This window comes from Condylura cristata, unplaced genomic scaffold (assembly GCF_000260355.1).
Source record: "Condylura cristata isolate star-nosed mole 26May11 unplaced genomic scaffold, ConCri1.0 scaffold00007, whole genome shotgun sequence".
Taxonomy (NCBI): Eukaryota; Metazoa; Chordata; class Mammalia; order Eulipotyphla; family Talpidae; genus Condylura; species Condylura cristata.
The window spans coordinates 21,878,196-21,892,810 of NW_004567108.1; the positions used below are offsets into that span (position 1 = coordinate 21,878,196).

Below are 14,615 nucleotides of genomic sequence, written 5' to 3' on the forward strand. Positions count from 1 at the left end.
TGCTAAACCATATGGATCACCTCTGAGGCAGGAGATTGAACTCGCACTGAGGTGGCTATGGCCAGCTTGCAGTGCTACATCTTAATCTGTTGCGCCACCAGGGAGGGCCCTAAAAAAATAAATTTCTATGCAAGTGATAATTCTATGGTCAGAGAGTCCAAACCACAAGTGTCTACTCAGTAACTGTCAAGGACAGTATTCACATAATCTAAAACAGAACTGAACAACATTCCTTAAGAAAGCTGGCATACATATAAATAAATAGCATCAGAACGATCTTTAAATGTCTTCTTTTATGAGACTGTAACAACAGAAAATGATAGGAGACAGTTCTAAAAAAAAATTATCTCAGCAGTCCTTGAAATAAAGAGTGGTAACAGTGTGTCCCAGGGTTTGTCTTAAACCAGCAGCAAAAGGATAGGGTTACTAGATAAAGAAACTTTTTTTTTTCTTTTTTGCCATGTAACTGAAGGTGCTTCTGCTCATTTGTTTCCTCTTTTTTTTTTTTTAAAATTAAGGTAATACCAGTTTATGATATTGTATAGTTTTCAGGGTTGTAGTCATTGTATTTATCTCTCCGTGCCCACTACTAATGTCCAGTCAGCATCCACACCAAATGGGTCATCTACCTATAACCTCCTCCAATCCTTCCTCTCAGGTAACAACTATTCTGCTGTCAGTCTTACTTTTGAGAATTATTATATTTTTCAAAGACATGAGATCTTTCAGAACATGTTTTAGAGAAATATTTCCCAGTGGTGATGGGAGGACCCAGAAATAGCAGAGGAGATCCATTAAAATTCATCTGTATGTCTAAAATTATAATAGTAGATTACTTGGTTATGTCCTTCATATGACAGTTTGTCATAAAGTCCTCACAAGGGCTACAGACTCATAACACATTGTGGCTGAGGCAGAGTAATAAACAAGAGCACCTCCTCTTTTTCTTCTATATCATCCCATCATCATGAAGCCCACAACCCTTGAGTGCACAAGACAAGGTGGTGGAGAAAAAAGAGGGTGATTCAGGTGCCAATGCAATCTCTTTCTTTTTCACTATGTCATACAAAGTAAAAAAATTAAAAAATTAATTAACCCTCACTCTCAGGACCTCTCTCCTTCAAATTAATAGAGAACCCAGTTCTAGCATGAAACAGAAATATAAAACTGGTCCTGAAAACGCAGTCCAAGAGTTGTGAAATAGAATTCAGTAAAATGTTTCTTCCCAACATATTTCTACTATGAAGCTGGTGTTTCTCAGAGATGAAACTGTTGTTACTGGGTCAGTGGGGAGAGAGAGCTCTAGATCTAGTCTTGGTTGTTTAAGGTCCAGTGGTCCTACTTATTAGCTGTGTAATTTGGAGCAAGTCATCTACATAAGCTGAGTTTCAGTTTCCATGTTTGTAAAATGGTATTACCACCTATCTTAGAGAAGTTGTAAAAAGAAGTGAGCTCATGAAGATAAAATCCTTTATAATCTGTAAAACCCTCTACAATATTAGACAGCATTTGCATATGAACATTAAATTTATGTCAGAAGTATCCTTATTATCAAAAAAAGCAATACTATAATAAAAATACGAATTATTGTTATTAGCATCTAAATCTATTCTAAAAATCTAGTGAATGAAAGAGGCCACAAGATATGAGCTAGACCAGTCTCAGTTACCTGATGTGCCAGCTCATGAGCGATGACTTTAGTAATCAGTTTTCTGTCTGCTACTGAAGAAGTGTTATTGTCATACAGAAGTGTCTCCTCTCGGAAAGTTAATAAACCCCAATTTTCCATTGCTCCTGCTTCGAAGTCAGGAATAGCCACCAAATCTGGACACAAAGGGGAGGAAATGATCAATTTTCATTCACCTAAGGCACACCCTAAGTAAATCAAAATTTTTCACCCACTGGTTTACCACTGAGAGTCAGAAGGCAATGAGTTGGTTTTACACTCAACAAATAGAGCCTTTGTATGTTTCTCAGCTGTTAACTGTGGAAGACTTGATCAAACCTTTGCTTATCTTCCAGGAAAGGAAAGATACCTAATATTTTCATGAATAAGTAAGTAAACTTATGAGGACAAGGAGGACAAGTCCAACCCTCTACTATCTAGAATAAATAGTTCCAGGCAGGTTGAACAAAACTGAAGTCCTCTGCCGTCCTCAGTTCCCATTACTCAGCTTTTAGTATCTGAATCAGAAACTTAGAAAGTTAGAATTACTCGAACTTTACACAGTTAAACTCTAAGCAAATTCTCACTTACATGGCACTTTTGTAATAGTAACATAAATTTCTAAGTGATTTAAGTTTTACATTCAGATACTTTCATGAGTTCTAAATCATCTTAACAATTACCATTTTTAAAGCATCAAAAGTGTTTCTTTGCTTTATTTTAAAGTAATTTTGGTGAAAGCTCTTTCTAAAAAACATATGCAAATGAATCCAGATTATATTGGTAGTGAAAATCAGGCATTGTTGGATCCTTACCCAGTTTCTTAAGTGGGTACTGAATTTCAAAGTAGTTTTGATAAAACTCAAGAAGTTTCACAGTTGTTTCCAAGGCATGATGAACTTGACCAATCTTTTCTGGTACAGTGTATATAGAAACCTAAAAGGAAACATTATGCATGATATAAGAACATGAATAATTAAAAAGGTATCTCTTTTAAGAACAATTAACATTGGTGTATCTGAGAACTGAAAAGAGTTCTATGAGATTTTTCAAGACAGAGACTCTAGCTTATAGTTCCTTAGGCATCCTCCACCCCAGACCTAGAATTAGCAAGTGACTTCATAACATACAACAGTGTTGAACAATATTACTGATTCCCTTTTTTTTTTTTAAGTTATTATAACATCTAAAATAAAGCACTTGGGATCACCTTATAGCAATTTATAAATATTTGCCATTTAATTTTATGCTTTTCTTTATCTCCATTCCTGGCAATTGCCCTTCCTTGCCTCTGAACTATTAAGACTGTAAATTACTTGAAGGCAAAACTACATTTTCAGGGTCCTCCCTGGTGGCACAGTGGGTTAAAGCACAACACTAAAAAGCTAAAGCCACTTCAGCATGAGTTCTATCCCCGCCTGCCCCGGAAGTGACCCACATGGCATGGCAGACCTCTCCTGACCCGCTTCGTATTAGAAGACTGAAAAACTGTCAACACTTCCACTGAGAGCACAAATAGATTTCAACCATTATTGTTCTGGTGTGGGGCTTTAATCAAAAACAAGGAAGTGACATGGATTAAAATTAACTGGAAAGGAAACTGGGGCCTCCCTGGTGACACAAGAGGCTAAGTCTCAGCACTGTGAAGCTGTCCACAGCCACTGCAGCACGAGCGCAATCCCTGGCCAGGGAGCTGACCCCCGTGGCACAGCAGAGTTCTCTTGTCTGGCCTGCTGCTCCCCTCAGCAGTGTATTTCAGTCAATCCACCTGTTCTGTTCCTCAAACTGCCTTTGGTGAATCCTCCCACCATCCCACCTCCCTGCATCTGTGACCTACACCCCAGCTCTTATATGCATAAATACATAAAATAAATCTTTAAAAACATTAAATGTAAAGAAAACTGAAAAAACAGAATGCAATGACTGCCACAGTTCCAATCCTTGCTAGTTTCACAATCTTGAAAAATCTCTGTATTTATAAAATCATGATAAAAGTAGCTCTGACCCTCTCACAGTTGTGGTAAACATTAAATGAGCTACTATCTATATGGAATTTAGAACAGTTTCTACCACGGTATAAGTGTTCAATAAATGATAGCTACTTCGTATTTCATACAGAGTTCAATTATAAATGGAGCAAAATATGTGAATAGAGCATTTGTAGCAACAGTAACTGGAAGAATGCAGTGTCTAAGACTGGAGTTTGCCACTTAAAAATATGTTGCCACCTAAAGTAACTATGGAAAAAAATATAATCTCCCAATAAAATATCACTCACATATCCTAGATTCTCAACCAAACATCCTCTGCCACTCTTACCATCTGGCCAATCCCATGGCTCTGTGTGAAAGCACATTTCTTTAGAGGAAAACTCAAGAGACAAAAGATAAATTCACAAAACTGACCCACAATCGTTTCACTTCTAAAATACAATGACTAGGAAAAAGGTAGTTTGGTATTTTTCTCTTGCTTTCTGCTTTTCTTTTTCTTTAAAAGAACATGTACTATGAATTCCCACTAACAATAAATCATCTGATCACTAAAATGATTACCAAGTTTGTTTTAACAACAGAATCAGTAAGAAATAAACAGAACAATATAGCTCTTAGAGGATATCTTGAGTAACATTCTGGGCCATTGTTAGAGTAATCTAAGCAACTGTTAAATAAAAGTCAACTAGAATTTATGCCTCAAGACCCACAACTTAAGACTTTTCTTACAAGTTTTCTTGCTAAGAACTGTGGGCATATTTTGGTTATCAATATCACTGAGCCATACCTCCAAGAAACTAAGAGTTTTTTAAGGCCACTAATACAAAGATTTAAGTCAGCTCTCAGTTTCTTTAAGACTGTGGCGTAACAGCTTTGTTAGGTTTAATTTATTCTGTTCTTTAATTTAATGAAAACCAAAAGTTATATAAAATTAAAATAAAAGAACCAAACCAAAAAGGTCACTAATATGGCCTGAAGGATTTATAATTACAAAAGACATTAGAAGTTTCCTGAAAAATATCATATTACTTAAACAATAGTACATACCAAATATAGCATAACAAAACAAAATGAGAAACTACCAGGATACCTGATTGTATGGAACATTGGGAAAATGGTATAAATTATGTAGAAGGTCCCTTCTTTGCAAATGGACAGATAGATACTTGAGTAGAACTAACTAAATATATTTTGGTTAGTTCTAAGTAATCTGAATATTATTCTAGCTAAATATAAAAAAAAAATTATAATTTTGCATAAATAATACTGTTGAAGGTTGTGTTTGGATGTTAAATCAATATGATATACACAACTAATTAACCTACTCACGGGAAAAAAACAAAATCAGGAAATGTTACAAAAACCTAAGACAAACAAACAAAAACAGTTCATTTCAAAATGGACCTAGAATTTTCTAGGTAATTCTGTCATTCTTGTAGCATAAAAACAGAAGGAGGGAGAGCAAACAGAAGGACAGAGGGAAAAGGAAGTCAAAACTATACACATTTTGGAATTAAAAAAATAGTGGAGGTTTATATAAAAAAATATGAAAACTACAACAGAAATAGAAATAAAGTGCTCTGAAATATGAGAGAACAATCATTTAATACCAGCTGGAGAAAAAGCAAAAAGCTTAAGGAGGTGGTGGTATTCAGTGGGGTTCTAAAGATATGCAAATCTGACTCTTCTAAATTGAGCCTTGTGGTTCTGTCAAGGCTGCAATACTGAATCAAGGGTTAAATTTGTGGAGCAACGCTTGAACTAAAATTATTTTTCTTTTCCAAATGTAAACCAGTCTTAGTATATGTCTGAAAGGATTCCAGAAACTCCTTTGGTTTAAACTTCACAGCAGATCTTTCAAGCAAAGAAGAATAAACCATACTGAGTATTTACTTAATATACAGTCTATACTTTACTTCTTGACTAGTTCTCCAGCCATAAATGTTGTGCATATGGCATACACAGCTGATAAACAGCAAGATAATCCTTATTTCTGTCTTATTTCTAAGAGTCATGGGGCAATATGATAATCTTTTCTAATAGGAGGCTTTTAAAGTGGCAAAATAATAAGATCCAAGTATATTGTGATTAAGAAAACCCAAATCCAAATGATTGTATTAAGGGTAGACAATGTTTTTGGTGGAAATAAAAAAAGTTAAAGAATTCCATAACAGTTTCATCTGAACAACAGTTAATTTTAGCTTTTAAAAGAATATTTTCTCTTTCTCCATTGCTAGTGTGTGAAAAATTAGATTAGGACTCTATTAAGACATTTAACCGTAAAATTCAATCAAAGAATGATTTCCACATAGGGACTCATCATAATGAAAAGCAAAAGAACTAGTTAGAATAATCAATTTCACTCACGGATTTCTGTTTTGTTCTATATGATTTCTATGTATTGTTAAAGTTCTTGTTTTGTGAACACTGTTTCTTTATTTCATTTAATTTTTTTCAATGATTTCTTGTCAATCATTGAGTTTCTTTCAAACAGCTATTTAAAATTATCTATTATGGGCCTTCCTGGTGGCTCAAGGATTAAAGTATCCGTGTTATTAAGCTACTGCCAGTACTACAGCAAGAGTTCAATCAGGGGCCAGGGAGCTGAGCCATTAGAGCAGCTGCTGTCTTGCCAGCTGCTCCCCTCACCAATGTATTTCAGTAGACCTGCCTTTCTGCTCCCCACTCTATCTCTGATGAATCTTCTCATCCCTGCTCCTCTGGCCTATACTCCAATTCTTAAATACATAATAAAATAAAAATCTTTAAAAAAGAAAATTATCTATTAGGAAAAAAAATTATTCACTGGGTAAATCATAACTCTCCATGTCTTTGGGATTAGCTACTAAATTATTGTGGTCCTTCAGTAATATATCATCCCCTTGATTTTTCATATTCCTTAAAGATTTTGTATTTTGTCTTCACATCTTAAGTAACAGTCACTTCTTTTCAGTCTTTACTAACTGCCTTTCTAATGCAGTCAAAAACAATTTTTTTTTTTCTCCAACAGTGTCCTGGAAATTTTCTACTGAAAATCTAGAATTCCACAAAGATTCTCCTATTCATACATGATTATCTAAAATGGTACTTTTTAGGTACTCCAGATTGCAGAAGAGAGGATGAGAGTTAATTTAAGGACTATTTCAGGTTCCATAGCCAGGACCAAGGTTTGTATGTGTAATACCTGATACAAGGTGAGCAAGACCCCATCTGAGCTCCCTTGATGTAAGGAAGAGGACCCTACAACTTCCCCACAAAGGCACATAGGAGCAAGGATGAATACCAAATTTGCCAGTGGGACAAAAATGAGGGATGCTTTATTGAGTCTACTTTTAATTAATTTAAATCTAAATTATCACATAAGATCAGTGCCCATCACATTTAGCAGTGCAATTCTAGAAGCTTTGGCATAATGAAATTCTCTTGTAAAAAGTAAAATAAGAGGGACCTTGAAAATTATTGACTTTCAGGTATAACATTAAATAAGTTCAGCAAAAAAATAACATTTCTGGTATAAAATGTCAGAGTTGTGACCCAAAAACTTGTTTCTCTTTAAAAAGCAGTTTTCCAGGAATCATTACAATAAGCATCCCTCAAGACCTCTTTTTAAGACAATTATTACAACATACCAGGGTTCCATTTAAGTCCTGACTCAGGTTCTTCATCTCGCCCACAATGAAAGCAACCAGGTAAGTGCTCATTTTTACACTTTCAGAAAACTCATCCTGAATAAGTCCATCTTCCATCAAGACTGATGACTTCTATAAGCAAAGGGAAAAAGATGATAAATTTGTAAATATGGGAATAAATAATAGTCACAAATAAAATATACTGATAGTCATAAATAATTCTGTACAAATAAATTGAGGAATTGAAAGTTCAAATAAGAAGTAAGTAGTAAAGATGTTAGCATGTTTGAACCTGCCTATGCTATTTTTTAATAGGAGCATGGTCCCTAGTGTCAGTCTGTTCTACTGTCCATCATAAGGACAGATTGTATACAATGAAAATCTGTGTTTTTAGTCTCAAAAAATGGTTTTAAAGAAGCACAAATTAGAAAGAAGAAGTAACAGTAGTTGTGTTTCTCTCCTTTAAAGCCATAAAAACCAAATCCTTCTTTATGACCTAGGAGTTCTACTCTACTGCTACAAATAGTTATGGAAGAAGGAGCTACAACTGAGATGTCCCTTTGGAAAGTATCATGCTAATGACCTCAAAAAAGCTAGTAGAACCAAAGTGGTAAGGCACTAGAGAAGTATGCAGTAAACACAAGGTAAGGAAAAACACACAACTTTGCAGAATTTTCTAACCATGTATTAAGACATTTTGAGATACTAAGAGGTATTCACTTCTTTTAAAGAAAGACTAAGGTGATAAGTATGACCAGGTGTGGAGCTGTTTAAGTGATGTTCCTCTTGAAGGATAGCACTTCCCTACCTAAAAGAGTTAATTCTATAGTCTGTCAAATATGGCTGCTCTTCTCTGCTAGTAACAAGTTCCAACAAACTACTAATAGACTGTACACACACCCTTTGAGGTCAACAAATGCAGCCCCCTAAGTTTTGTTGAGATTCAAAATAATTCTGCTTAAGTCTACTTTCACTGCTTCCTACGCAGAGTTTACACCCAAGAAAGAGATCTAAGTTATTGTTCATAAGCCTCTACGTTACCACCTGTTTTCAGTAACAATGAAACACCACGAAAATCATAATTCAATACTAGTGTTAAGAGTAGCAAATTCAGGCACTCCGTGGTGGCACAACGGGTTAAAGCACAGCACTATGAAGCTAGCTAGCCACAACCACCTCAGCACAAGTTCATTCCCTGGCCAGAGAAGTGACCCACATGGCCCAGAAGACCTCTCCCATCTCACCTGCTGCTCCCCTCAGCAGTGTATTTCAGTAGATCTGCCTGTTCTGCTCCCCACTGTCTCTGGGGAATCCTCTCACCACCCCTGCATCTCTGGCCTATACCCCAGTTCTGTGTGTATAAATAAATAAATCTTTTCAAACAACAACAACAACAAAAAAAAAAGCAAATTCACAGAAAGCCTCATAAAGCATCACTGTGATCTTTAGTACTAGTTCACAGTATTAGTATTTATACACACTAAATGTGTGTCTAGAAATACACACATATACACTGTGTACTTGTTCAACTCTAATGTATATGTTTGTGCATGTGTGTATGTCTATGATACACTTTGCATTGCCTGCCCACACAGCCCATATTCAGTAAGTCAATTTTTCAAATGCTACTCAGGTTAACTTCCGAATTGATTCCAAAATGTATTTTAACTCATTTTAAGCATTTTAAGAAAGAATAAGAAAATCTAAATAATTTAATCATTCTCAAGAGCAGCCTAGCAAAGAGAATGAAGTATGCATACATATTCAAAGAATAGAATAGTACCTTAGGCATATTTGATAAAGCAGTATATTGCTTATCCCTTGTGATCCTGACAATAAATGTGGCTTTAAATGCTGGTTCATCAAAACAAGGAAAAGCAGATCTTGCTGCCAGGGGTTCAAACTGAGTTGCTGCAAAGTACCTAAAACAAATGCAAATTCATTCAATGGTTATTGAGTATCTGAGTTTCAAATCACAGTGACAAATTCTAGAGATACACTCCCAGTCACTAAAGGATCAACAGGCAGAGGCAGAGATTTGTAAGATGGGCAAAAAACTTGTTGGGCTACAAATCATGTAATAATAGTGAAACCAAGGTCTGGCTAGCAAGTGAAGGTTCTGTAAGGAACTTGATGACAAAAAGGCAAAGAGGGCCTTAAAAAAATGAGGAATGTTTAAACAGGTAGAGAAGTGAAGAGAGTAAACTCTAGAAAGAGTAGGAAAGTCAACAGTGTATATTCTAGGTCTGGCTGCAGTTGGTCCTGTGTGACTGCAAGTGAAGATGGAGGTAGGCTATAGCTGGTCATCAAGTCTTAATGGTTTCCGATGTCATCAAACATACATTAAATAATTTATACATTATATTTCTAACAGTCCATTTCTTTTTACCCCATTCCAAACTTTTTACCAAGTTAACAGAAGATATTGCAAGAGGGTCATATAGGATAAGGGATGAAGTTTGATGATGATAATTCCTTAAATTATTATTTAAAAAATACAATGACTACCTCACATAAGAGTCCTATTAAAAAGGGACTTGATTTACTCATAATCTATCCTATCTATTGAATACTGTATTTGACTGTATTTGCTTTCAGAAATACTAGTTGAACAGCACCTTAAGTTGCATCGAAGACATTAGAGTTAATTGAGTGTCAAGTAAGAGAATTCTAGACACTTGAGATAGCAATGGGTAAAGGAAAAGAGAAAACAGAAAGGCAGTAAAGGACAGTGTTTAAGAAAGTAGCCATAGTGGTTAAAACAACTTCAGGTTTTGGTTTCCCTTCTGCTACCAGATAGCCACATGGTGCTGAAGAGTTATTTCATGTCTCTCTGCTTCCTCATCTGTAAAATGAATGGAATATTAATATCTACCTCATGTAGTTTGGCAGGACATAAGCTAAAAAATTTAAAATGTTCTAGCATTTCAGTTCTCAGTAAACACGGGTTATAATTTTAACACTGGAATTCAGGAAAGCACTGAAGCATTTTTTTTTTTAATGGCAGATCTACACTGTTGAAAAAACAAGAGCTAGAACTTGAAAGTACTAAATTAACTAAATTCTGTTGGAAATGAGGAACTGCTAAAGGTCATAAACCAAAGACCAACACAATCAGATCTGAAATTTTAAAAATAGGAATTTGGAAGCAGTGTGAAAAAAAATATGGAGCAGGAATCAAGGGCACAAGGCAAGGAAAAGAGCAGAGGCTGGAGAGCAGTTAAGAGATGCTTCAGAGTTCAAAAAAAAGATACTAAGATTGAAGGGCAAAAAACAAAACATCCTAAATTTTTTTACTTGTTCTTTTACTATGAGTTTGTTATCTAGAACTTTAATTGTTTCTATATTTAACTATAGAGTCATTAACAATCTCTACATTTTAGATGACATAGGTAAAGTTTCTTTACCACTGGCAGTGTTAATATGTTTGATTTTCCAATCAATAATCACTGTCCCTACTTGCTTAAATATTTATTTTTATTATGCCTCAAAGGAAGGGTAAATTAGTACAATAAAGCTGCTTTAAAAGAACTAACCAACATTAAAACATTGGAAAAAGAGAAAAAAATAGCTTTGAAATACAGTTTTATATCCTGAAAAGTATAACTGATCTTTTAACATTTTATTTTGCATCAAGATATATCATCATATGAGCATTCGTTTTGCTAAGCCAGCTTGGATTAGTAGATTTACACATTTTTTGATAACAGCAGAGTTTCACAGCCAAATTAATTTTGCTAGATCTGAAAGTATTATTTTTAATATTCTTTCTTAATTTTATAAAACTATCTCCCATTTTTCTAATATTTTCACAACTCAATCCAGCCCACGGCAAAGGGTAACACATGTCCATAGCAAAAGTCATCTTCTCTTGCCATGTAATATTTATTTCTCTACTAGTAGTGGGCCCAAGAGATTGTGAAGGTAACAATCATTGAAAATAAAATATTCTTCCAAATCACCATTTTACTATCTTGCATATAACATCCTAAATTAGAAAAAAAAATGTAGTTAATATCTCTGTTGTGAGCAAAGGGATCCATATTGCAGAATTCATTACAAAGCAAAGAAACAGAATCATTAAAAAGGACTACATACTTTTTCTCATTACTTTCATCTGTGTAGGAGATGCCATAAAACCCATAATAAGAACTAGAGATATTTGCTGAATACTCTATCTTCAAGGTATAATTGTGCCCTTCAAGAAGGGCTTCAGGGGCAACAATGGCAATTTGGTCATGGAATGGATATTCCAGGACTTCAACTTGTTTGTCTTGACTTGAAGCTGATGTAAAGGTCACTCTTGAAATATTATGGCCAGTGCTGTGAAGAACAATATTCCATGTGGCCTGAAGAGCCTGAATTGAAATTATCACAGAACCACTGAATGTCATCGAGGTTAGGTTTGGGTGTAGGTTAAGTTCGTAGCGTAGTGGCATAATGGCAGTGGGAAGTCTGATTTGTGCCCATGGAAACAACTTTCCATTTGTTGCGACTGGCTGAATTAGTCCCATTGACTGATTTTTTTTATGGCAGCCTTCTTTGGTAAAGGTACATCGGGGCAGTAGATAAATCACCATAATTACAGAAATGGCAACTAGGATGACAAAAGCACAGACCACCATGGTCCTTGCAGAGGGTACTGAACAAGCCCCATCTGGACTTTGCCTGTAGCCAGCTGCACTGTTCCGAAGGCCTGAGCTTCTGTTCATGAAGGACATGCCCAGCAGTTTTGCAGATGACTCATAATCCTCTTCATCCTCATCCATTTCATGTTCACCAAGACCACGCACCAGCAGTCGTGAACCCCGTGGCTCATATTCCACCTCATCAGGCTCTAGAGGATGTAAACAAGGTTCTTTGGCTAAATCCACCACATCTGGTTCTTCCTCAAACATGCTGTTTTCAATCATATTCCTGGGGAGTTGAAGCCGATCTAAAAATCAAAACATAAGGACAAGGCACAGAGTTAGGCAAACAAGTCCATAATAAAAACGTCTACCACAAAGACCACATCTAATCTAAGAATTTTTTTAAATCACCAAGAATTATTTCCATCTTAGAGGTACTGAATTTAAGTAAGATGCTTACACAATTCTTGAATCACCTAGTAAAAACTCAAGCAAAAAATGAAAGTGCATCAGCGTTATAAAACAAGAAAGGTAAACAAACAGGTTAGTATTTAAAAAAGCTGTTTATATTGAATACTAATTTTAGACTCTTCCCATTCTATTGAATTCCCCCATTCAAATCAGTAAGAAGAAGAGCTTATACTTAAAATATGTATTTATTTTGTAGTGGGCAATAAAGTTGCTACAAGTATTAGTCTACTATCAAGAGAAGAGAAGTTATATAAAATTACATAATATCAAGTTTAACTGAAATGCCATGTATTTGTACTACTCAACAAATACTAACTAAAGAGTGGTGCTAACTCGTAATTCAAAGTATCAATACCTATTAGGATAAAATTTACAGCTTGGCGACACTGAGTTTGCTGTGAACCAGAACCAAGAACATCAACATTACATTGTAGCTTTTTAGAAGAGTAGACTCTCAAGTCTTCTCCTTGAATTTGAATTTTAACAAGTCCATAAGGATTTATGTGCACAAAAATTTGAGACACTGGGCTAAGCCATCTCTGTGGTCATATCCTAGCCAGCCCTGGAACTATTCCATTCCTGACTGTGCTCTGACCATCCAAACTGCTTCTATTCTGAGAAATCAGGTAACTATTTTATAATGGCCTTCTCTAGTTTTATTTCTACCCCTTTGCCTGGAATGTCATCATTTCTCCCTTCCATCTCCGTCTACCTGGTGAACACCTGCGTTTCCATATTCAACTCAAACTCGATATAATGTATATTAAGTAATGTTACTTCCTTTCTGCCTTTCCTTTGAATTATTTTTTAAAAGTAATTTTCATTTCATATCACACTTTCTGTTTTGGGGATCAGAGAGAATCCAGTAAGACTACTTTTTCATACTTCCTCTTCATCCGAAATTTCATAAAAACTATGCTATTTTAATAATAGCCAAGTCATATAAATAACTGAAATGCTTAAGATGAGTAGATAAAGAAAATATGCTACTTGCTATTAAAAAAAGAAGATGAAATCTTACGATTTAGGACAACACAAATGAAACTGGTGAGTATTATACTAAGTCAAAGGCAAGTACTCAATGATGTCACTCATATGTGGAATATGTGGTAACAACACAAAGGAACAGACAAAACTAAACAAAAACAAACACTAAAAATCTGACCACAGAATTGAGACTGGTGGTAGCAGGGGGGAATAGGGAGTGAGAGACAAAGAGGTAGATGTCCAACGGACTATGATGGTAGATTATTGCTATCTGGGTGGTAAGCATGATCTGATACCATTCTTCTGAAGAGGTATGAACCAATACCTTAAATCACATACAGTACTGTTAATGTTATCTCAATTAAAATATGATTTATGAAAATTTCCTTTCAATAAAACTTCCAATCACTTTGTATGTGTGGGTTTAGCAAGCTGCCATCTATCTCCTACAAATGATCTGGAAATGAAGAAGGATGATGAAAATTCAACAGTCTGCTTTGGGAACTTTATCTTCTAATCTTCCACTAAGGCCCCATTCCTGGGTGTGTTCTGTCGTAATGAAGTTTTACTGTGTCTTCTAGATAATTTTAACTGCCATCAATTAAGTCATTAACGGAGCAAATATTGCTATAATAAAACAAAAAAATTAACTCTCAATGGTTAGAATTTTCATTGGTATTTTATTTATTTATTGGGCACAGTTGTAGGTTAGTTGCTTACTTTGCTTTTTAATTTTAAAATAGCTAAAAGGTCTTTTCTTACATTCTTATCTCACATAGGAAGATTATGTTCTCTTAGACATTTGCTGTTATGTTAGCTTATGTTAGATATCTTCTGTGTCAGATATAATACAGACAACAATGGTGTCTGAGCAGTATGGTTTTATCTAATAAACCTTTAAATGAACTCTAAATATGATCTTAACATAATATTTAGTATATTTCTATCTCCTTAGAATTTGGACTTTGTCATTCTTTGTATTCATCAATCAAACCCTGTTTAAAGCCAAAGGGTACACTTGGGTCTCCTGCCTGCACCTCAGTAACTTTTAACAAGGATTTATTCAGATAATGGTCCAAAATACCGATAACCTAGTCTCACTGTCAATCAGAATAATATGTATGTGCAATATTAAACTTTCAGAGATGAAGCATTATCCCATCTACTTTAAATGTGTAGCTTAGTACACATGTATTTTAAATGTGTAGCTTAGTACACATAGTACTTTAAATATATATAT

General features: G+C 35.0%; 1 protein-coding gene across 1 annotated transcript in view; it reads right to left on the reverse strand.

The window, feature by feature from the left end:
- LNPEP (leucyl/cystinyl aminopeptidase) overlaps positions 1-14,615 on the reverse strand; it is a 76,670-nt gene that overhangs the window by 28,717 nt on the left and 33,338 nt on the right. The window contains exons 2-6 of the mRNA XM_004678118.2: positions 11,385-12,222; positions 9,070-9,208; positions 7,287-7,418; positions 2,482-2,602; positions 1,670-1,824 (exon numbers count right to left, since the gene is read on the reverse strand). Coding sequence (XP_004678175.1) covers positions 1,670-1,824; positions 2,482-2,602; positions 7,287-7,418; positions 9,070-9,208; positions 11,385-12,222 — 1,385 coding nt within the window. The remainder of the gene's footprint in view (positions 1-1,669; positions 1,825-2,481; positions 2,603-7,286; positions 7,419-9,069; positions 9,209-11,384; positions 12,223-14,615) is intronic.